Source organism: Homalodisca vitripennis, chromosome 8 (genome assembly GCF_021130785.1).
Source record: "Homalodisca vitripennis isolate AUS2020 chromosome 8, UT_GWSS_2.1, whole genome shotgun sequence".
Lineage (NCBI taxonomy): Eukaryota > Metazoa > Arthropoda > Insecta > Hemiptera > Cicadellidae > Homalodisca > Homalodisca vitripennis.
In genome coordinates, this window is record NC_060214.1 from 7,775,804 (window position 1) to 7,801,095 (window position 25,292).

At 35.1% G+C, this 25,292-nt stretch overlaps 2 protein-coding genes across 2 annotated transcripts; both read right to left on the reverse strand.

Moving 5' to 3' along the window:
* Window positions 1–6,188: 6,188 nt before the first annotated feature.
* Window positions 6,189–11,134, reverse strand: LOC124367093 (keratin-associated protein 4-12-like). Its single transcript, XM_046823747.1, has 2 exons — window positions 10,954–11,134; window positions 6,189–6,659 (listed from the first exon to the last, which is right to left on the reverse strand). Exons 1-2 carry the CDS (start codon window positions 11,026–11,028, stop codon window positions 6,249–6,251), a joined length of 486 nt encoding a protein of 161 aa, XP_046679703.1. The 5' UTR covers window positions 11,029–11,134; the 3' UTR covers window positions 6,189–6,248.
* Window positions 11,135–12,513: 1,379 nt separating this feature from the next.
* LOC124367094 (keratin-associated protein 4-3-like) lies at window positions 12,514–16,345 on the reverse strand. The gene is made up of 2 exons (XM_046823748.1): window positions 16,199–16,345; window positions 12,514–12,984 (listed from the first exon to the last, which is right to left on the reverse strand). Exons 1-2 carry the CDS (start codon window positions 16,271–16,273, stop codon window positions 12,574–12,576), a joined length of 486 nt encoding a protein of 161 aa, XP_046679704.1. The 5' UTR covers window positions 16,274–16,345; the 3' UTR covers window positions 12,514–12,573.
* Between the last annotated feature and the right edge of the window lie 8,947 nt (window positions 16,346–25,292).

Sequence of the window (25,292 nt, forward strand, 5' to 3'; positions counted from 1 at the left end):
CCTGCTGTAGGTAACACTCTCGTCCTGGGCCACATTTGATGTCAGCACAAGACGGTACCTAGGCAAATACAGAGTGAACTCATTCACTACGTCGATTCACGAGAATACAGTCAATTTGAACTGTAAAAAACAGTTGAGTTTTAGTACTGCGGAACCACTCACATCCGACCGTGACGAGGCTGGGCCGTGATTTGGAACGTAAAAAAATCGAGTAACCCAAGGAGCAAAAGAACCTTTTTTAAGAAAAAAACTGTGTTTGACAAAAACACTCATACAGTAATATAGAAACAGTGTAGTATATTTTGGTTGGGTTTAGCTAAATTGTTAGTATATAGTATACTGGTTACTGTATACTGTATAAAGTACCTAACTGACAAAAATTGTCGGATACCGGTTGGACTTATATGACGTTATCGCCTGATACCGTCAATTGACGGACTGTCGAATTTAAAGAAGACTGTTGGCATGTAATACACATTAAAGAGTTGTATTCCATGCTTAATTAATTATTTATAATAATAAGTGTGTTGAATAAATACTGAAAACTCTACATTTTGCAAATAATGTTAGGCGTTGGTGTCATTTTACTCACACTTTGTTCAGACATAGAGTTGTTTTACCATTTATGTGAGATTAGTTATTAACGAAATTTAGAATGGCTGCATGCATTCTTTGTATCCTTTTTGTCTGAATTCTGTTGATAAAGAGTAATTTACTGTTGACTAAAGCGGGAGAACAATAATAAAACACTAAGCTTTGTCAAACAATGCTAAAATACAACTTAGATAAAAAATATGAAATGTTAACTCAAGACTGGCCTTGAATTATTAAGTTCGGTTTACTTTCTCGTGTCATTCACTTGTGTTTAACGGTAGCCTACTAATATTAGAAATACTACATTTAATATTAGTCTTTGGGGTAAAGATTAAATATCGAAACATCAGAAACTGTTGGCATGTAATACTCATTGAAGAGTTGTATTACATGCTTAATACAAGTATGTATGTGTAATGAATGTTAAGTAAATACATATAACCAAGAGCATGTGACTTGTCAGTAGACAATGTAGTAAAGAAAGAACAACGCTGTTAAATGCTAGTTAGAGATACACACAGTACTGTCTGGAGCTGATAAAGAGAAACATGCCTTAACATGTGATATAACATCAAGTTCTAGTTCAAATACCTTTACGCCCTAGATTGCAGGTTATTGCACAAAATTGTAGTGTTTGGCCAAAGGTTTCTGTGTGAATTGGCACGATTTTCCCTGATTTCTTACAATTAGTATGAATCACATTTTCGTTTGTCTAATTACTTACAATAATGTGTTTTTTCGTGCAATAGTTTGTTTTTAAAACTGTTTTATCATAACTAGTTGGTTTTATTTAAAATACAAGGTCAACTAAAGTATCAGCTGATTATACCGAAATACACTGTACAAAAATTTACCACGTAAAATCTCATTGGAATAGGTTGAGAATGACTGAAATTTGGAAGAAAAAGTCTACAAAACGAAATAAAAATATATTGAAGATGGACCTTGTAATGGCTACAATTAACTTAATCACTACATTATAACACAAACCAATACTTAAAACTTTTATTTTTGTGAGGCCTTTCGGCAGCAAGGCTATCTATCTTCGTCAGACACATCACAAAAGTTTTGCTGCATGTAATGAACTAACGTTTGTGACAAGAAAAATCATTGACTGCATTTTATGGTCAAATTAAACTTAATTTCATTTGAAGGGAATACCAAACTACAGTTTAGAACAAATCATTTTACGATGAGAAAACTATGTGAAAATAATAATTAGACGTTTTATAGGAACTATAATGCTGCATAACGCTATATATGTAGTGTCTCATTATTATATACCACTGTTTTATATGAATTTCGTTTGAAAATATCCTTTGCAAATTAGCTCTGTTTTATTTGAACATCTCGTGACTAACCCCACGCATAAATGGGTTGTAGTTTCAACCTCCTTATTTGGAAAAAGGATTTATAGAATGTAATGTAATTTAGTACGAATTCAAATTTGCTGACTTCCAAATACAGTAGAACCCCTATCATCCGACTTCGTCATAACCGACTCTTCGGATTATCCGACTTAACATCTTATCTGTTTATCTAAGTTGTATTTTCGCATTGTTTGACAAAGTTTAGTGCTTTATTATTGTTTTCTCGCTTTAGTTCACAGTACATTACTCTTTATCGACAGAATTCAGGCAAAAACACGGATACAAAGAATGTATGCAGCCATTTTAAATATCGTTAATAATTATCTTCACATAAATGGTAAAACAATTAGATGTCTGAACAAAGTGTGAGTAAAATTATACCAACATCTAAAATGATTTGCAAAATTTAGAGCTTGACGTAATTATTCGATATATTTATTATTCTCATTCATTTACTTGGGATCTTTATATTTTTACATTTTTGATTACCACACATGAGTTTTGTGTGTATTTAATTTAAGTAAACAATACATGAATATCAAAAGATATTTACATATGCAAAACACAGAATTTTCTCCTAACTTTGGCCTACCGAATTCTCACATAATTGAAAATATAACAGAATATATTCGAACCATGCTTCTAAAGGAACCATGTTCTAATTTTCATCACTATTCAACATCGTTTTGATTAGAATAGTTATAATAACTTATATTGAATTATTGATAGTAAATATTAGTGAATCACAATGTTGTAAAAGGAAAGTAGGCAGGTACCTTATCTGCTACGGCCATAGAGAACATGACAGCTACCAGGACTGCTAGCAGGAACACGTAAGATCTCCCAGTCATCTTGAACGTTGAAAGGCTGACTGAAGACTGAAGACTGAAGAAGGTTCAGTATCCGATCACAGTTTTCCTCGTCAGTGCAACCTTGATGGTGTGAACAGACCTGTGAATCCCGGCTGGCCTTCTATTTGAGTCATTGACAAAAATCACGATTATTTCTATGTTTTAACCGAAGTAGATTTTCGAGAGCTACGTACAAAAATAATTTTTTGATCGAGGCAAAAAAGAAAACTTAACTGTGGCACCGTAAGTGAATTCAAACGGGCCGGAAGAACACACATTTTAACTGAAATAGGCTTTATAGTACTACGTATGTATATATTATTTCTTCGTCTCGACAACAAAGATAGAGAAGTATATGCTTTTTAACCGCTGTAAATTTCCGAGGTCTGTGTATTTATACTTTCGTGATCGGGACAAAAAGGCAGACTCAGCTGTGGCATTGGAAATATAATTATGACAAACCATACACGCTCTTACACGTGCCAAACCTGATATAACAGTCTAGACTAAACTGTGATATTCTTAACCGTGAACTCTGATAAAGCAATATATACCTGATATATGCCTACTTCTGTTTTAAAATTTTTAGGACTCCACCATATTCTATCATAAGTGGTTTTAGTAAGTTACATAAGGAATTTGATTTTAAACATTGTATGTGAAACCGTAGGCAATAATTAGCAATAAAATAAATACTATAATTGTACTGTATGGAGGTTTATTTTATTGTTTTTATTGTTATGCTGGTATTCAATTCACAAGATCCAAATAAATAAATAAATTTGAATCAACCATCAAACAAAATAATAATCCTTTTCCCCAAAACGATCCGAAATTCATAACAAAATGATATCCTGGCCTTCACAAAATCAACTCAATCATGAGGACAGCCTTTAACCTACTTCAAAATTCTCAAGAAAATAAAGACTTATTTTCAAAATCTCCAATAGTTGTATTCAAAAAGCCCACCAACATTAAATAGATGTAGGTCTGTACTGATCCTCTAAAAAAAAAAAAAGTTAAATAAGGAATCACAGTCCTTTGTTTGTAAACCTTGCCAAAAAACTCGTTGTAGAACCTGTAAGATCATGTCTACAAGTAAAAATTGCAAAAGTAATGTAACCAATCATGTATATATATATATCCTATCAAAGGAACTATCAACTGTGACACTAAAAACCTTATTTACGAATTTGACTGTAAATTTTGTGAAAAACAGTACGTTGGCCAAACATCGAATCCTTTACGCATACGAGTAACTTTCCATCGATTTGACATTGTCCATAGCGATATAGAAAAACCTTTAGCCAGTCACGCTATCAATGTCCATAAACAAAATCATATAGAAAATTGTTACACCATCAAAGGCATAACTAAGATCCCTGAAAATTCAAACGAAAGCCTTAATAGATTTAAATTGAAAAAAGTGAAACTGCTCACCAATTGGTATTTCAGACAAGACATCCAAGGGGTCTTAGTTTAAGATAAATTTATTTTTCGTCTAATTATTCACACACGTCATGTCATGGCCCATCAGCTGCTGATCTACTGTACCTATTTATTTATAATGTTTGTGTTTCTTGTTTGAGTTCTTACCTATTTTTTGTCACAATTTATGTAAATATTTATACAAGTTTATTTATCCGAAGAAGTGTACCTAGATACACGAAAATTTATAAATGTTTCGAACCAATATACCGTGGTTTATTTGTTAGAAGAGAATAACCTGTTTCTGTAAATATACAGGGTACCCCAAAATTACAGGACCAAACTTTACCAAATTTTTCAGGAGGTCAAACTGAACGAAAAATGTTATATAATGTATAGTCCTATCTTGCTTCGTTTACCTTAGATCGGCCATTTTGTTTTTTTACATACAATTAATTTTTTTTTTAATACGGGTTTACCGATTTTGTTGAAACTTGGCACAAATATTATAAACATGAACATAAGTTGTAAAAAAATATTAAAAACAAAATCTTATGTGTATTTTCTAAATGGCGACCATTAACAATATTAAAACCTAAATAACTTGAAAACATCCGTTGTTTTAATGGCCGCCATTTTGAAAATACACATAAGATTTTTTTTAAATATTTTTTGTAAGTCAGAAGACGGATACATTCGTGGTTGAAGTCAAACATTCTCATTTTATAACGAGTGTTCTATTATTTCTCGTAATTATGTTCAGGGATTGGTAAATAAAGTCTGCTAAGAATCGTAAAAAAAAATCACAAGATTACACTTACTACCTCAATGAATTAAAAAATTGTAAGAAGTCATTTAGACATGCATAATACAGAAGGTAAGTTATGAAGTCTCTGAACTTTGACTACAATAAATCTTCTTGCTTAATTCATTCCATTAAGGTCAAACATTTTGCTTGAATTCCAGACTATTGTAGGCCTATTACATGCCAACAGTCTTCTTTAAATCCGACAGTCTGTCAATTTTAAGTCCGACCGGTATCCGACGATTTTTGTAAGTTAGGTACTTCATACAGTATACAGTAACCAGTATACTATATACTATCAATTTAGCTAAACCCATCCAAAATATACTGTACTGTTTCTATGTTACTGTATGAGTGTTTTTGTGAAACACAATTTTTTTCTTAAAAGAAGGTTCTTTTGCTCCTTGGGTTATTCGATTCTTTTACGTTCTAAATCACGGCCCAGCCTCGTCACGGTCGGATATGAGTGGTTCCGCAGTACTGAAACTCAGCTCACTCTGTATTTGCCTAGGTGCAGTCTTGTGCTGACATCCAGTGTGACACAGGACAAGAGTGTTACCTACAGCAGGTGCAGTGTGTGAGGGCGCCGTGCTCATCTTGCAGACCCGACCGATGCGACGTCATATTCTGCGCCTCTCCGAAGATCTGCAGAAATAGCAAGTGTCTCAATCCGTAACTGCAGCGTTTTTGAAACACAGTAAAGATTTAGTGAACCAATGGAGTTTTATTTCTCAACACTTGGAGGTATTGAATTGGGTGTGTGCAGCAACTAATGGTTCTCTCTACTCCCAATCCGAACCAGTTCTTTAAAGTTAGTTACATATGTCTTCTCAATTTTATAACAGTGACATGGCTGGTGAAACGGTCCTTGATGTTGTTCAGTAATCGGAAGGATGTAAACAAATTAAACGGATATTGACATTAAAAAAAACAGGATCGTTTATTTAACATTTATGTAAACTAGTTGTAATTATATTGATAGGAGCCATTGACAAATTACAGGATTTTGGAGCTGGCCATAAGATATGTCAACCATTAAAAAAAAGGTGTACTTTGTGTAACTGCAAAGACAATTTATTAGCAGTTATAGACGTGAGGATTTGTTATTTATTGGAAACGTAATGAATAATTGAAACAAAACATTGCTGAGAATATGTATTTATAGACTTTTCAGGGTGTTTTGGCACATTTACACTCTCGTCAGTTATGACCTTCACAAGGGACGCACTCGCCGTTCAAGCATCTCGTCCCCTTCGGACACCGGACTTCAGCACAGGTTCTTCTAGGCCTGCATGCTGCAGTTGTAGGGTACGTGCTATTGCCTGGTTTTATGTAACAAACCTCTTCAGGTTTGCAGGTGGTATCTTTGCATGTTATTGGGATACACTCATTGTTAATGCAGGTAGTTTCTTCGATACATAAGATCGTGGAACAGTTCGGGAAAGGTCTGCACATCCTTTCTGGAGGACAAGTGTTTGTAAGGTAACATTCCTCTCCTTCACCACAAGCGTAGTTCTCACAGGCGATTCCTTCTGTTGTGACACAGCTTCCATCGTTACTGCAGCAAGTGCCAGGATCACATCCTGTGACGTCACATGTTGGTATGGAGACCTGAAACATTTCCGGTTTTACCTAGACTCATATTTTCATTTGCGTATTCAATATTTCAGTAATAACCATTTCAGTATCATAATTTTCGTTGAAACAATACAGATGTATGGTAAACTTCTACAACATTATGTTAGTATTCAAATTACAAGTTATTTATGAAAATAAATTTAAGCAATGGTAAAAGTGCATCAATGAAACATTGTCTCTGTGTTGCTAAATTATAAATTAAATAGCCTATGTCATTTTAAAATTAATTTGAGTTTTACCTTTTTCTGAAACCAAAGAGACATTATTTTGAACATCTTTGAGAAATAGTATTAGTATTCTGATAGGTCGAAAATTGTCTACTTCAGCGTTTTCCCAAAAGGTGGGTTGCGACCCACTAGTGGGTCGCGGGCGGATTGAAGGTGGGTCGTGGCGTGACTGTCACTCGTAAGGCCATGTCACACTGCTGCCGTGGCGTCGCGTCCGTCCATCCATAGTATGAACGTCCGCGTATGCCGCGACGGTCTCGAATCCCGTGAAACTATCGAATCCGCGTCCGCGGCCAACGCCACGTATATTCTAGGAGAGTGGAAGCTCAGTACACAATAAAATGTTACTCACCCTTATGATTGTAGTTCACATTGCAGCTATATGTGTCCTGAGTAACTCGTAAAAACTTTGTATCTGTAGCACAAATAGTTTTTGAGTTTTGACGGTAACGTAAAACACAGGTTTCGGAAAATCGCTGTCAAAGTTTTTTTAACACTAAATTTACATTAAAATTGTTTTAAAATTTTAATTTAGCATATCTAACCAGCAGCATAACACCTTCTCTTTCCTTGTCTTTTTGTTCTTTTTCAATTCTTAGCTTCCTTCTTGCTCTTCTTACTTCCAGTGTTCCCAATTTTTCCTTTTTCTATGAGTATCCCACTCTCATGATGTCAAAATTTTCAATGAGATTCCTAATGGTTTTTTCGACAACATATCTTTGTGAGCGTGCCTTTTCAACCTTGGTTCACATCAAGAATAAGTATAGAAACGGACTGGTGGACGTTGAAAGTGATTTACGCCACAAAATATCTAATTTTTAATCCTGACATTGAATTACTTGTTCAGTCAAAACAATGCCAGAAGTCACACTAGTATTATAGAAAAATTATTTGTAATCTTGAATAACCAATAAACTCTTTCTATGTTTTCAATACTAAGCTGTGTACATATTTATTTACATTTTCAATTTTTTATTCTATACACGTATATAAATAGAAATCATGTGTATTTTATATTAATGTTATATATATATATATATACATAATATACATATGTATATATAAAATCACGGGTGAGGGATGGGTCGCGAATGTGAAAAAACATTTGGAAGTGGGTCGCCAAACACAAAATGTTGGGAACCACTGGTCTACTTCATCGCTTGAAATAATGCACAACACTTTCAAGAATAGCATATATTATATTTTTAACCTGCTATATCCATCCATTTCCACCCCGACAGAAACTACCGTGGCTATTGATCCTCGATTTCTAAAAAACCAAGTAGTGTGCTTATACATTTCAGATTGACACCCAGCTTCCAGACAATCAGCCATGAACCCTGTTTTTACCATCGGTCGTCACACTAAATCAGCTGCTTTTTTAATCAATCTTAAAGGATCACCTACGGTAAATTCGTATTCAATCTCGACAAGAGTTCCTTTTCAGTTAGTGTTTTAAAGGGCCTCATATCTCTGGTAACTCGCTATCAGAGGGAAACTCCTTCTATTACTATTAACTTTTCCTTACGAGCATTTACAATTCCTTTATTCAACCCAACCTGTTAAATCGTGAATTGATGTTTAATATTCGAAAACCACAAGGGATTTTGATGTACCACCTTGAATTACTTTCGAGTAATGATTTATGGTTCAACAATTAATAAATTATAACATGTATTTTACCACAATTCCAATTATACATTAATGTTACGTGATTACTAGTATTATCAAGAATTACTAGGAGTATTCTTACCGATGATTGAAGAATGCTGAGGAAAAAGACAACAAAGCTAATTCTTAACACATGAGAGAATGGAGACAGTACAACCATAACGGTAATTTTGTTTGAACATGAACTCTTTTCCTTAATAAAGCAAGGCGCAACAAACTAAAAAATATACTTTCCTACAGTATAGTATACGTTGTACTTTTATGTGCTGGATGACTTGCTGGTAACGTATAATTCCTACACTATTCATAGCACTATGTAAATTGTAGCCTAACTGTAAAGAATTGACATTAATGAACCATCTGGCAAGCATCGTGGCTTCTATACAAATCGAACGAATGGTCAATCAATCTTTAAAGACAATCTTGCATTTAAATGTATTATTATGAATTTAAATGTAATTTATTATAAAAACATATTTTGCGGGTTTGAAACAGATCAAATGTACAAATAAGTACGGTATTAAAATTCCAATAGAATAAATATTTTGTACTTTATTTATAATTAAATAGGCTACACATTGAATAGTTGTATTCCATGCTTAATACAAGTATGTATGTGTAATGAATGTTAAGTAAATACACACAACCAAGAATTAATTATGTGACTTGTCAGTAGACAATGTAGTAAAGAAAGAACAACGCTGTTAAATGCTAGTTAGAGATACATACAGTATTGTCTGTAACTGATAAAGAGAAACATGCCTTAACATGACGTGATGTAACGTCAAGTTCTAGTTCAAATACCTTTACGCCCTAGATTGTAGATTATTGCATAAAATTGTAGTGTTTGGCCAAAGGTTTCTGTGGGAATTGGCACGATTTTCCCTGATTTCTTACAATTAGTATGAATCACATTTTCGTTTGTCTAATTACTTACAATAATGTGTTTTTTCGTGCAATAGTTTATTTATAAAACTGTTTTATCATAACTAGTTGGTTTTATTTAAAATACAAGGTCAACTAAAGTATCAGCTGATTATACCGAAATACACTGTACAAAAATTTACCACGTAAAATCTCATTGGAATAGGTTGAGAATGACTGAAATTTGGAAGAAAAAGTCTACAAAACGAAATAAAAATGTTTTGAAGATGGACCTTGTAATGGCTACAATTAACCTAATCACTACATTATAATACAAACCAATACTTAAAACTTTTATTTTTGTGAGGCCTTTCGACAACAAGGCTATCTATCTTCGTCAGACACATCACAAAAGTTTTGCTACATGTAATGAACTAACGTTTGTGACAAGAAAAATCATTGACTGCATTTTATGGTCAAATTAAACTTAATTTCATTTTAAGGGAATGCCAAACTACAGTTTAGAACAAATCATTTTACGATGAGAAAACTATGTGAAAATAATAATTAGACGTTTTATAGGAACTATAATGCTGCATAACGCTATATATGTAGTGTCTCATTATTATATACCACTGTTTTATATGAATTTCGTTTAAAAATATACTTTGCAAATTAGCTCTGTTTTATTTGAACATCTCGTGACTAACCCCACGCATAAATGGGTTGTAGTTTCAACCTCCTTATTTGGAAAAAAGATTATAGAATGTAATGTAATTTAGTACGAATTCAAATTTGCTGACTTCCAAATACAGTAGAACCCCTATAATCCGACTTCGTCATAACTGACTCTTCGGGTTATCCGACTTAACATCTTATCTGTTTATCTAAGTTGTATTGTAGCATTATTTGACACAGTTTAGTGCTTTATTATTATTTTCTCGCTTTAGTTCACAGTGCATTACTCTTTATCGATAGAATTCACACAAAAACACGGATACGAAGAATGTATGCAGCCATTTTAAATATCGTTAAGAATTAATCTTCGCATAAATGGTAAAACAATTAGATGTCTGAAAAAAGTGTGAGTAAAATGATAAAAACCTCTAAAATCATTTGCAAAATTTAGAGCTTGCCGTAATTATTCGATGTGTTTATTATTCTCATTAATTTACTTGGGATCTTTATATTTTTAAATTTTTGATTACAACACATGAGTGTTGTGTGTTTTTAATTTAAGTAAACAATACATGAATATCAAAATATATTTACGTATGCAAAGCACAGAATTTTTTCCTAACTTAGAAAAGGTTTGGCCTACCGAAATCTCACATTATTGAAAATATAACAGAATATATTCGAACCATGCTTCTAAAAGAACCATGTGCTAATTTTCATCACGATTCAACATTGTATTGATTGGAATAATTATTATAACTTATATTGAAATATTGATTACAATTCTTAGTGAATCACAATTTTGTAAAAGGAAAATAGGCGGGTACCTTATCTGCTACGGCCATAGAGAACATGACAGCTACCAGGACTGCTAGCAGGAACACGTAAGATCTCCCAGTCATCTCGAACGTTGAAAGGCTGACTGAAGACTGAAGACTGAAGAAGGTTCAGTATCCGATCACAGTTTTCCTCGTCAGTGCAACCTTGATGGTGTGAACAGACCTGTGAATCCCGGCTGGCCTTCTATTTGAGTCATTGACAAAAAATCACGATTACTTCTATGTTTTAACCGAAGTAGATTTTCGAGAGCTACGTACAAAAATAATTTTTTGATCGAGGCAAAAAAGGAAACTTAACTGTGGCACCGTAAGTGAATTCAAACGGCCGGAAGAACACATATTTTAACCAAAACAGGCTTTACAGTCCTACGTATGCATATATCATTTCTTCGTCGTGACAACAAAAGGGCTAGAAGTATATGCTTTTTAACCTATGTGGATTTCCGAGGTCTGTGTATTTATACTTTCTTGATCGGGGCAAAAAGGTAGACTCAGCTGTGACATTGGAAATATAATTATGACAAACCCTACATGCTCTTACACGTGCAAAACCTGATATAACAGTCTAGACTAAACTGTGACATTCTAGATAACCGTGAACTCTGATAAAGCAATATTTACCTGATATATGCCTACTTCTGTTTTAAAAGTTTTAGGACTCCACCATATTCTATCATAAGTGGTTTTAGTAAGTTACATAAGGACTTTGATTTTAAAAATTGTATGCGAAACCGTGGGCAATAATTAGCAATAATATAAATACTATAATTGTACTGTACGAAGGTTTATTTGATTGTTTTTATTGTTATGCTGGTATTCAATTCACAAGATCCAAATAAATAAATAAATTTGAATCAACCGTCAAATAAAATAATAATCCTTTTCCCCAAAACGATCCTAAATTCATAACAAAATGATATCCTGGCCTTCACAAAATCAACTCAATCATGAGGACAGCCTTTAACCTACTTCAAAATTCTCAAGAAAATAAAGATTTATTTTCAAAATCTCCAATAGTTGTATTCAAAAAGCCCACCAACATTAAATAGCTGTAGGTCTGTACTGATCCTCTAAAAAAGTTAGATAAGGAATCACAGTCCTTTGGTTGTAAACCTTGCCAAAAACCTCGTTGTAGAACCTGTAAGATCATGTCTACAAGTAAAATTTTCAAAAGTAATGTAACCAATCATGTATATATATCCTATCAAAGGAACTATCAACTGTGACACTAAAAACCTTATTTACGAATTTGACTGTCAATTTTGTGAAAAACAGTACGTCGGCCAAACATCGAATCCTTTACGCATACGAGTAACTGGCCATCGATTTGACATTGTCCATAGCGATATAGATAAATCTTTAGCCAGTCACGCTATCAATGTCCATAAACAAAATCATATAGAAAATTGTTACACCATCAAAGGCATAACTAAGATCCCTGAAAATTCAAACGAAGTGTCTTTGTGTAACTGCAAAGACAATTTATTAGCAGTTATAGACGTGAGGACTTGATATTTATTGGAAACGTAATGAATAATTGAAACAAAACATTGCTGAGAATATGTATTTATAGACTTTTCGGGGTGTTTTGGCACATTTACACTCTCGTCAGTTATGACCTTCACAAGGGACACACTCGCCGTTCAAGCATCTCGTCCCCTTCGGACACCGGACTTCAGCACAGGTTCTTCTAGGCCTGCAGGCAGCAGTTGTAGGGTACGTGCTATTGCCTGGTTTTATGTAACAAACCTCTTCAGCTTTGCAGGTGGTATCTTTGCATGTTATTGGGATACACTCATTGTTAATGCAGGTAGTTTCTTCGAGACATAAGATCGTGGAACAGTTCGGGAAAGGTCTGCACATCCTTTCTGGAGGACAAGTGTTTGTAAGGTAACATTCCTCTCCTTCACCACAAGCGTAGCTCTCACAGGAGATACCTTCTGTTGTGACACAGCTTCCATCGTTACTGCAGCAACTGCCAGGATCACATCCTGTGACGTCACATGTTGGTATGGAGACCTGAAACATTTCCGGTTTTACCTAGACTCATATTTTCATTTGCGTATTCAATATTTCAGTAATAACCATTTCAGTATCATAATTTTCGTTGAAACAATACAGATGTACATGGTAAACTTCTACAAAATTATGTTAGTATTCAAATTACAAGTTATTTATGAAAATAAATTTAAGCAATGGTAAAAGTGCATCAATGAAACATTGTCTCTGTGTTGCTAAATTATAAATTAAATAGCCTATGTCATTTTAAAATTAATTTGAGTTTTACCTTTTTCTGAAACCAAAGAGACATTATTTTGAACATCTTTGAGAAATAGTATTAGTATTCTGATAGGTCGAAAATTGTCTACTTCATCGCTTGAAATAATGCACAACACTTTCAAGAATAGCATATATTATATTTTTAACCTGCTATATCCATCCATTTCCACCCCGACAGAAACTACCGTGGCTATTGATCCTAGATTTCTAAAAAAACCAAGTAGTGTGCTTATACATTTCAGATTGACACCCAGCTTCCAGACAATCAGCCATGAACCCTGTTTTTACCATCGGTCGTCACACTAAATCAGCTGCTTTTTTAATCAATCTTAAAGGATCACCTACGGTAAATTTGTATACAATCTCGACAAGAGTTCCTTTTCAGTTAGTGTTTTAAAGGACCTCATATCTCTGGTAACTCGCTATCAGAGGGAAACTCCTTCTATTACTATTAACTTTTCCTTACGAGCACTTACAATTCCTTTATTCAACCCAACCTGTTAAATCGTGAATTGATGTTTAATATTCGAAAATCTTAAGGGATTTTGATTTACCACCTTGAATTACTTTCGAATAATGATTTATGGTTCAACAATTATAACATGTATTTTACCAATTATAAAGTAATGTAACGTGATTACTGGTATTACCAAGAATTACTAGGAGTATTCTTACCGATGAATGAAGAATGATGAGGAAAAAGACAACAAAGCTAATTCTTAACACATGAGAGAATGGAGACAGTACAACCATAATGGTAATTTGGTTTGAACATGAGCTCATTTCCTTAATAAAGCAAGGCGCAACAATCTAAAAAATATACTTTCCTACAGTATAGTATACGTTGTACTTTTATGTGCTGGATGACTTGCTGATAACGTATAATTCCTACACTATTCATAGCACTATGTAAATTGTAGCCTAACTGTAAAGAATTGACATTAATGAACCATCTGACAAGCATCGTGGCTTCTATACAAATCGAACGAATGGTCAATCAATCTTTAAAGACAACCTTGCATTTAAATGTATTATTATGAATTTAAATGTAATTTATTATAAAAACATATTTTGTGGGTTTGAAACAGATCAAATGTACAAATAAGTACGGTATTAAAGTTCCAATAGAATAAATATTTTGTACTTTATTTATAATTAAATAGGCTACACATTGAATAGTTGTATTCCATGCTTAATACAAGTATGTATGTGTAATGAATGTTAATTAAATACACACAACCAAGAATTAATTATGTGACTTATCAGTAGACAATGTAGTAAAGAAAGAACAACGCTGTTAAATGCTAGTTAGAGATACACACAGTACTGTCTGTAGCTGATAAAGAGAAATATGCCTTAACATGACGTGATGTAACGTCAAGTTCTAGTTCAAATACCTTTACGCCCTAGATTGCAGGTTATTGCACAAAAGTGTAGTGTTTGGCCAAACGTTCCTGTGTGAATTGGCACGATTTTTCCTGATTTCTTACAATCAGTATGAATCACATTTTCGTTTGTCTAATTACTTACAATAATGTGTTTTTTTCGTGCAATAGTTTGTTTATAAAACTGTTTTATCATAACTAGTTGGTTTTATTTAAAACACAAGGTCAACTAAAGTATCAGCTGATTATACCGAAATACACTGTAAAAAAATTTACCACGTAAAATCTCATTGGAATAGGTTGAGAATGACTGAAATTTTGATGAAAAAGTCTAAAAAACAAAATAAAAATATATTGAAGATGGACCTTGTAATGGCTACAATTAACTTAATTACTACATTATAACACAAACCAATACTTAAAACTTTTATTTTTGTGAGGCCTTTCGGCAGCAAGGCTATCTATCTTCGTCAGACACATCACAAAAGTTTTGCTACATGTGATGAACTAACGTTTGTGACAAGAAAAATCATTGACTGCATTTTATGGTCAAATTAAACTTAATTTCATTTTAAGGGAATGCCAAACTACAGTTTAGAGAGCAAATCATTTTACGATGAGAAAACTATGTGGAAATAATAATTAGACGTTTTATAGGAACTATAATGCTGCATAACGCTATATATAGTGTCTCATTATTACATACCACTGTTTTATATGAATTTCGTTTGAAAATATCCTTTGCAAATTAGCTCTGTTTTCAACTTTAACATCTCGTGACTAACCCCACGCATAAATGGGTTGTAATTTCAACCCACTTATTTGGAAAAAAATTTTTATAGACTGTAATGTAATGTAGAACAAATTCAAATTTGCTGACTTCCAAATACATTAGAACCCCTATCATCCGACTTCGTCATAACCGACTCTTCGGGTTATCCGACTTAACATTTTATCTGTTTATCTAAGTTGTATTGTAGCATTATTTGACACAGTTTAGTTCTTTATTATTATTTTCTCGCTTTAGTTCACAGTACATTACTCTTTATCGACAGAATTCACACAAAACACGGATACAAAGAATGTATGCAGCCATTTTAAATATCGTTACCGGTAATAATTATCTTCACATGAAATGGTAAAACAATTATATGTCTGAACAAAGTGTGAGTAAAATTATACCAACATCTAAAATGATTTGCAAAATTTAGAGCTTGCCGTAATTATTCGATATATTTATTATTCTCATTCATTTACTTGGGATCTTTATATTTTTAAATTTTTGATTACAACACGTGAGTTTTGTGTGTATTTAATTTAGGTAAACAATACATGAATAACAAAAGATATTTACATATGCAAAACACAGAATTTTCTCCTAACTTTGGCCTATCGAAATCTTAACATTGAAAATATAACAGAATATTCGAACCATGCTTCTAAAGGAACCATGTTCTAATTTTCATCACTATTAAACATCGTTTTGATTAGAATAGTTATAATAAATTATATTGAATTATTGATAGTAAATATTAGTGAATCACAATTTTGTAAAAGGAAAGTAGTACCTTATCTGTTACGGCCATAGAGAACATGACAGCTACCAGGACTGCTAGCAGGAACAAGTAAGATCTCCCAGTCATCTCGAACGTTGAAAGGCTGACTGAAGACTGAAGAAGGTTCAGTATCCGATCACAGTTTTCCTCGTCAGTGTAACCTTGATGGTGTGAACAGACCTGTGAATCCCGGCTGGCCTTCTATTTGAGTCATTGACAAAAATCATGATTACTTCTATGTTAACCGAAGTAGATTTTCGAGAGCTACGTACAAAAATAATTTTTTGATCGAGGCAAAAAAAGAAACTTAACTGTGGCACTGTAAGTGAATTCACACGGCTGGAAGAACACATATTTTAACCAAAATAGGCTTTACAGTCCTACGTATGCATATATCATTTCTTCGTCGTGACAACAAAAGGGCTAGAAGTATATGCTTTTTAACTTATGTAGATATCCGAGGTCTGTGTATTTATACTTTCTTGTTCGGGACAAAAATGCAAACGCAGCAGTGGCATTGGAAATATAATTATTATGACAAACCATACATGCTCTTACACGTGCAAAACCTGATATAACAGTCTAGACTAAACTGTGATATTCTTAACCGTGAACTCTGAAATAGCAATATGTACCTGATATATGCCTACTTCTGATTGAATAGTTTTAGGACTCCATCATATAATAATAATAATAATAAATTATTTATTGCATAGAACATAAAAACAATGTTATAGCAATCGTCAAGTATATCGAGCTAAATTTTCCATTCGTTCTACCATCGAAGTCCAGGGCCCGATTAAGGTTTTTGGCGCCCGTAGGCTATCTTGTACTTCGCGCCCCCCCCCCCCCCCAACGGTTTCCGGCCGGCTTCCCTCTGTCAATTTTCAATAATAAAAAGTGTTCTGCTGTATAGCGGCCATATTATATTTTTGTAATAAAATTTCAACTTACTTACTTAAATTTAAAGACCATTACAGAGAGAGACCATTTAGAGTATTAAACTTTAGGAAAAGAACAACATTCAGCAACTAACTATAAACTTTAATTATTGTTCAAAGGTCTAATGATGCATGTATGTATAAACTGCTATGTAATATGTTCAAATTCAACGGTTAAAAGAACTATGCTGTTTGCTGTCATTTCCTAAAAACACACAAACAAACGAACAAAAACAGCAAAATTATAGAAAGTGCAAACTTGCAAAGGGAAAGGATGCTTACTGCTGAGCATTTATTTGTATCTTTAAAATGGAATATGGTCTATTGTTGTAGACTTGTAGGTAACATTCTTTAAAGAGAATCAAGGGTTCTTATTTTACCACTGGTTTTGTAGGACATACAAAAATGTGTCCTAGCTACAGCCAAACCTTACATGAGTTTTTTAATTCTTATACATTTTTTTGTAGATTACTATCATTAAATAGTCACAAAATTCAAAGTTCAGCACTTTGTAATGTTACTTTCAAAAAATCTGTAGGCTTATTTTTTTCAAAATAAATTAAAATGCATGCTGTAATTTTAAGGCTGTTAAAATTATGTGAATTTTATCTCTTACTTCAGTATAAATGCTGCCATAATAATGGAGATTTTATTGTTGTCCATTTTAATAAGAAAGCTTAGTAGCTACGTATAGCCTGTTTAATTAGCGTTTTAACTGTAAATCACTGAAAAGGATTTATAATAAATCAATGAACATGGTCAAATTGGTCATCAACTTTCTCTGGTTTATTCAAGTACATTATGTTACATAGAAATGACATTAGACTTTGGTATACAACTTGTGACTTGAACATTTAATCACAATAACAAACAATGAGCTAGAACTATAAAATTAATTAGGCCTACTGTTAACAAAAGAACTTTTTATTTTCTCATGACGATATATTTCCCTGATTAAACAAAGTCTTTCTTCCGTGCTTTTTGATGAGGCAAACGCATCGATCAAGTCATCAAACGGAACGAGCTGTACATAGTCACTTTCTATAAATAAGAGAGCGAGTGCCTGGAGTTTTTCTTGCCGTAGAGTCGACCTCAAATAATTCTTGACTCGAGTAAGAGCAGAAAAGGATCTTTCTCCGCTGCAATTAGACACCGCCATGCTCAAGAAGATCCGCAATGCCACTTCCACGTTCGGAAAAAGAGATTCAAGTTTTAGGGTTTTTACATGTTTTCAATAGCCTGTAGGCTTTAGTCCCGGTCGGTTTGACTTTCTTCTTTTCCTCCATTCTGTCTGACAGTACATTTTCCTCTTCATAGAATGTATTATCATCTTTTAAAAATTTTTTGAAGATACAAACACTCATCTGGAAATGAATCATCTAGGTCTGTTGAATATTCATTCCTTAGCTTTGTTGCCTTTTCCTTCAAGATTGAACTCTCAATTTTATTTCAAATTCCATAAAAAGTTGAAGGAGTCTCGTAGTGTGACATAAATTGATTTTCTCCTTGTTAGTTGCCCTAGGAGTGTATCAATTGCTTTGTAGTAACAATTTATCAGGAATGATTTCCGCCCATCAAACTCAGTGTGCCCCTCTTTGCTTTCTCCAAAAGGGATTTTTGGTTTCTTTTTCCTTGTATTGTCTTGTTTGTACTCTTGAGAATTGCACATAAGCTTTGCCTCACTTTCAAAGTTAGAAAATTGTTCCTCATTTCTTAATGAACTTAGAAAAGACTCTAGGAGCTCGTACGAAAGTGCTGTCTGATCTAAGTCTCCATCTTCAGATTGAAGTCGTACACTGATGTCATGAAACTTCATGAGTACTTTATTCCAAAAACAAATCATCATGGTCATTTCCAAAGACTGGAGCGTCTCTATCAGTTTGTTTGGCTTCAAGTCGTACGTCTTTTTTATTTTCTTCGTTTGAAGTGATGTCTTGTAACGCTGCGATTATTTGTTTATATGACTTGTGCATGGCTTTACTGGCATCTGCTCTTGCACTCCAGCGAGTTTTCGAAAGGGTCTTGACTGTCAAACATTCTTTGTCATATTGCGGACAAGAGAATTTCCCATCTGTGTGTAGATGAATGGAAAAAGTTGTACATTTGCTGTGCCAGGGCAAAATATTCAACAGAACTACTACTACTTTTCTGCAGCGGTCGAACCTACTAGCTGTAACGAATGAGCTGCGCAAGGAACGTAGTGAGCAAGAGGATTTTGCTCTTTGATTCGATTTTGAAGCCCCCTTGTAACACCCAGACATGTTACTTGCATTGTCGTAACTCTGACCTCTACAGTCACTGATATTTTAAGTTCAAACTTTCAAGAGTATTTATCACAGCCTTCTCCATATCTTCCCCTTTTATGGCCACAATTTGGGATGAACGTTATGAACCGCTCATTAGGTGACCCGTCAGGTGCTACAAAACGAATGACAAAAGTCAATTGATCCACATTGGAAACATCTGGAGTAGAGTCGACAATAATCGAAAAATACTTAGAATTCTTGATATCTGACGCGATTTTGGATTTAACATTGTCAGCTAACAGAGTAATAAACTCGTTAACGATCGTGGAAGATAAGTATGAGGGCACTCCTTTACCTTTATTTCCGAAACGAGCAACATGGTCAGCCATGAAAGGATCAAACTTGCACAAAAGCTCGATACAGCCAAGAAATTACCATTACTGGTTGACCCCAAAATTTCATTTTCACCATAAAACGGAAGCCCTCGAGAAGTTAAATACTTAACTACTTCAACAACTCTTGACAATACATCTCTCCAATACTTTCACTTCTACTTGATGCTGCTCAAGTAGTTTTTGCGTCAATTCTCTGAGGTGCATTCATCCGGGTCAAATATTTGTTCACACATTCTCTGTGCTCTAGACTATTATCATGTTCTTGAATTTTGTGTGAATTTTTCCAATCATTAAAGCCGCATGTAGCTAAGGCAGTCGTCGTCCCCCCCATAGAGCTTACAAGGAGCACAGTATACATAGCCAGTTGATTTGGAATAAACTAAATGAGTTCTTTTTTACAATCTCTCCATTTACAAGTTTTTTGAAAAAACAAGCTTTGTTCAAATAACGGTTTTGGTCAGAATACTGCCGCTTTGATTGGGAAAAATCCCACTGTCATTTTGATTGATGCTGTGCACTGCAAAGTATTCACGCAATGCCTCATTTACCAGCCATAAAGCGGGATCATCAAGATTTTTTGAATCGGTTACCTCTTTATTTGCTGGTACACAATCTTGCAACTGATGTCCCAAATCTGCTATTTGCTCGGTTGATGGTGGTGAAGGGGACGTGTACAGGTGCAATTTCCGTTGTGGTGTCTGAGACATCGGTAGCAGTGGCACTGGCAGGCTGCTGAATCACTTCCACTTTCCACTATAACACACGCTGTCCTCACTCACACAACGTTTCGTTCAGTTCCCGTGACGACCGGCAATGTCTCAGCAGAACAACTGGGAGTTTCGGGTTTATTGAAAAAATCGTCTAGTCTATGAATTTTATTTAGAAGAGCACTTTCCCGTTCGTTACGCTCCCGGGCCCGTTTACGGTATTCGGAACCACTTGGTTTTTTACTCATAATGTAGCCTACATATGTAAAACAAGCAAACCACTGCTTCTTCTAATATTTCAGTATCAAACACTCTACTCGACTTACGAATAAATGTCAGTGTTTATAATAACGAGCAATGACACCAATTAATCACAACGAAAGTCCAAATAATTCATAGGCCATAGGCCTAAAACAAACAGTGCAGACGAGGAGACGACTGACTGCAGCTGCAGCTACACTCTGTCTCTATCTGTCAGAGAGCGTCAGTGTTGCAAACGGCGAAGGGCGGCGGCCGGCGGCGCCCCTCGCGCGAAGCAAAATTTCCCTTTTTGTTTCCCTACCGTTACGATAATTACTATGCGTTGTCACTAATCGCTATTAATTAATTTCTTTTTCTACTTAATAGTTATTTTTAAGTAAAATGGAGTAAATCTAAGGTCTAGGTGGATGTGTAAATAATGTACAAAAATGTATAGTGAAGTTTTAGACCATACCATTTTATTTACTACATATAAAAAGCACTTCATCTTGAACTCCGAAGCGCCCCCCTAAAATCGTCACCGGTCTCGCGCCCTAGGCTGCAGCCTACTTAGCCTACTGGTTATCGGGCCCTGTCGAAGTCCCTTCCATACAATTTTTGCGTTCACTCTCTCTCACTCATTCGAATTGATCCACCACTTCCCCGGTCACCCGGTCAGTCAGCCAATTGAGAGGTCTCCCAATTGTGTGCCATAAACTCGTCTATACTATAAGAACGCATGTGTAATCAATGTTGTTTTTAGACGAGCTTTGAATGCCTTCAGCATGGGGACACATTTAATCGAGTTCGGCAAGTTGTTGACAATTCGAACTCCTGCCTGAGAAGGCAAACGCTCGTGAGCTACCGTCCTGTGTCTTCCAGTTCGGTAGTCATCCCTGCCTCTAGTTGCATAAGAGTGTAAATCACTACCTCTTGTGTGTTCGCATTTGGATTTGAAAAAAAAGACACGTTTCCAAGACGTAGAGGCAAGGTAATGTCAACAATTTTAGATTTTTGAAAGCTGGCCTGCACGACTCTCTCCATTGCAGTTTTGCAATTGTTCGAACTGCTTTTTTTTAAGGATGAAAATTCTGGAAAAGTTTGCGGTTGTGCAACCTCCTCACAATGCCAATCCGTAAGAAAGGTGTGGTTAGATCAGTCCATAATATGCCGTCATCAGTACCTGCGTTGGGCAGTATTCGGACAGTTTCCTCAAGACATAAATGCCTGAGGATAACTTTGAACAAACATAGTCTACATGACAATCCCCAGTCAAACCTCGATCTAGGTGTATTCCAAGGAATTTCATTGAGTACACTTCAGTGATTTCAGATTCGTCTAACATGACTGTAGGACTACAATCTAAATCTGTTTGTCGCAAACTAAATTGAATGAATTTCAATTTCAAAGGATTTGTTTTGAGATTGAGCTCATTGAAATGTTGAACTGCACTGTTGAGCTCAATGAACGTAATTTTTTCAAGTTCTTCTTGTGATTATGAGTTGAGACAGAGAGTCGTGTCATCTGCGTACTGGACGAGTCGCCCTTGTTGCACCGATGAACCAACATCATTTACGTAGATCAAGAAGAGTAAAGGGCAAAGTATGGAGCCCTGAGGAACACCACAGCTCATACCCTCCTCTCCCGATTTGACGCCTGACATGCCTAAAAATTGTGTTCGATCACTGAGATACGATTTGAGCCACTTGAGCGACACTCCTCGCATCCCGTAATACTCCAGTTTGCGAATGAGGATTTGATGGTCGACACAGTCAAACGCTTTTGATAAGTCAAGGAAAATACTCAAAGTATCTCCTCGACCTTCAATTCCCTCTACTATCGCATCGACTAAACGCACGACTGCGTGTACTGTCGATCTACCACTTCGGAATCCGAACTGTTTTACAGACAGCAGATGGTGTTTGTCCAGAAAATTCACACAACGGGAAAGAAAGAGTTTCTCAAAGATTTTGCTGAAGACCGGCAATATCGATATGGGGCGGTAATTTTGAGTTGAAAGAGGGTCACCCTTATTAAAAATTGGAGTGACTTTAGCGATTTTGAGAGAGGAAGGAAACGCTCCCGAATGAAAAGAGAGGTTGATAAGGTGTTCGAGCGGGCCCAATAAATGCTTAGAGCATTGCTTTAGGAGCCACGTTGACACATAATTTGAGTCATTAGACCGTTTTGATGGGAAGCCTCGTATCACTCTAGCAATTTCCTCCTCTGATACCGGGACCAGAGCCAATGAAGCTATTGGACTCGGCACTGACATGTGAACCGGCTGGCTATATGGAGGATGATGTCCTAGTTCAGCTCCAACTGAGGAAAAGAATTTATTGAACTCCTCAGCTACCCTTAAAGGATCATTGATGAGTTTATCTTTGATCTGTAGTTCAATCGGTTTGTCAATTAATACATTTTTATTGTTGATGAAGGCCCATGCAGTTTTTGATACGTTTTTAGACGTGAGCAACGCTTTGTTTACATCATAGGCTTTCGCAGCTTTGATGACTTTTCTATAAATTTGTTTGTACTTTTGAAAAAATCTTTTGAACTCTTCGTTAACTGTGTGCTTGTTTATTTCCGAGAAAAATAAATTTTTTTTCTCTAGAAACCAGGATACCTTTGGTAATCCATGTGCACTTTCGTTTCTTAGGTCTTTGTTTGGTTTTTCTTAGAGGACAGCTCACGTCTAGATGGAAATTAAATTTTTGTTCAAATTTTTGAAATTGCAACTCAAGGGGATCCCTAGAATTCAGAAAGTTCCAACTTTCTTTTGCTAGCTGAAAGTTGAGCAATGCTATGTTTGTGGGCCTTGTATCTCTGAATGTTTTCTCTGAGATGGGACCCCTTGGTGCCTCGTGACCATTGATGATGGCCTGTTGGCCATAGTGGTCTGAAATGGCTGTGTCGACCACCAAGACCTCAACGTCTGTCAAATCTGTGATGACATTGTCAATCGCGGTCGCTGAGTTGGCCGTCACTCTTGTTGGAGAGTTAACCGACCAGTTCAGGCCAAAAGGTTATGTGCTAGGGTCGTTATGTGAAAACGACCCTAGCAAGTCAGCTAATCTCCTTGTCATGGGACTATCGACATCTAAGACGTCAATGTTGAAGTCTCCCATGACTATGAAACAGCGAGTTTTATTTGCAACGTCAGTCAAGATTTGATCGAATTTTGAAAAAAAAACAATTCCTCGTTTCCGTTGGGAGACCTATATAGACCAATCACATCAATATGAGTGTGTTTGGTTTTGAGTTTTACCCCTGTATGTTCACAGAGTTTGTCTGTAGGGTTGAAAAGAGTGAGAGGGGTAAAGGAGAGCTCATTTTTCAGAAATATTGCTACACCTCCTCCTTTGAAGGAGTTGCGGCAGTAAAAATTTGCCAATTGGTAATTTGGAAATTTAAAGTGTTCGATATTGTTGTTGTTAAAACCGTGTTCGGTCACAACTAACAAGTCTGGATTGAGCTCCTCGCACATGAGAGTAAGCTCATCCACCTTATTCGTAGCCATTTGTGCATTTTGATATTACATCATAAGTGGTTTTAGTAAGTAACATAAGGACTTTGATTTTAAAAATTGTATGTGACACCGTGGGCAATAACTTGCAATAAAATAAATTACTATAATTGTACTGTATGGAGGTTTATTTCATTGATTTATCATGCTGGTATTCAGTTCAAGGATCCAAATGTATACATTAAATTTGTATAAATGGCAATAGCCTTATTTAATTTCAATAAACATTGAATCGCAAAAAGTACTTGCTCCGCCGGGACTCGAACCCGGATCTCTCACTTGCCGGGTGAATGTGCTACCATTACACTACAGAGTATTTAAGTGCCATAGTGCCACTTATACACATTTAATGTAAACAAAGTCATTTAACAGGTATTTGGTCTTCCGATCATATGTTAGTTTGGTTATTTAAACACATATGTGAAAGAAACAGCCAAATACAAAATAATTGAATCGTAAAAAGTGAGGGCTCTGTGGTGTAATGGTAGCACATTCACCCGGCAAGTGAGAGATCCGGGTTCGAGACCCAGCGGAGCAAGTACTTTTTGCGATTCAATTTTTATTGAAATTATATATATATATATACAGGGTGAGTGGCTCTAGGTGTGACAAAATTGTTTGGGTTATAATGCAATGTAAATGTGATACAATGGTGGTTATAAAAAAGTCTAACTCCAAAAATTAGGTCTGAAACGAATTATTTTAAGTTTTTCAAAAAAAACCCGTGTTTTTGTACGTAAATCTGATATTTCTCAGCAACTTATAGACATATGTGAGCAAACTACACAATTTTTAGATTCTCCGTTAAATTTTCGATTTGAATAAATTATCGGTTTAATCGGTAAGAAAAGAAAATTAAGCTTCAGGTCGATTTAAATGGCAAAGTTGCTAAGTTTCAGAAAAACTGAAATATCATTAAACCCCATCTTTTTACTACACCCTGTACACAAGAATGTGTCAAGTGATATTAAAAACTTTGCCATTTAATAGGCTTTAAAATGGTATGCTATATGACCACAGTGAAGTATTCGGTTACCTACTTTTATCAGTT

Bases quoted from the DNA above. Each gene is read 5' to 3' on its own strand.
- LOC124367093 (XM_046823747.1), bottom strand. From the start codon at position 11,028: ATGACTGGGAGATCTTACGTGTTCCTGCTAGCAGTCCTGGTAGCTGTC. The intron at 6,660-10,953 runs GTACCCGCCTAT...GAAATGTTTCAG, and splicing joins CTATGGCCGTAGCAGATAAG to GTCTCCATACCAACATGTGA.
- LOC124367094 (XM_046823748.1), bottom strand. From the start codon at position 16,273: ATGACTGGGAGATCTTACTTGTTCCTGCTAGCAGTCCTGGTAGCTGTC. The intron at 12,985-16,198 runs GTACTACTTTCC...GAAATGTTTCAG, and splicing joins CTATGGCCGTAACAGATAAG to GTCTCCATACCAACATGTGA.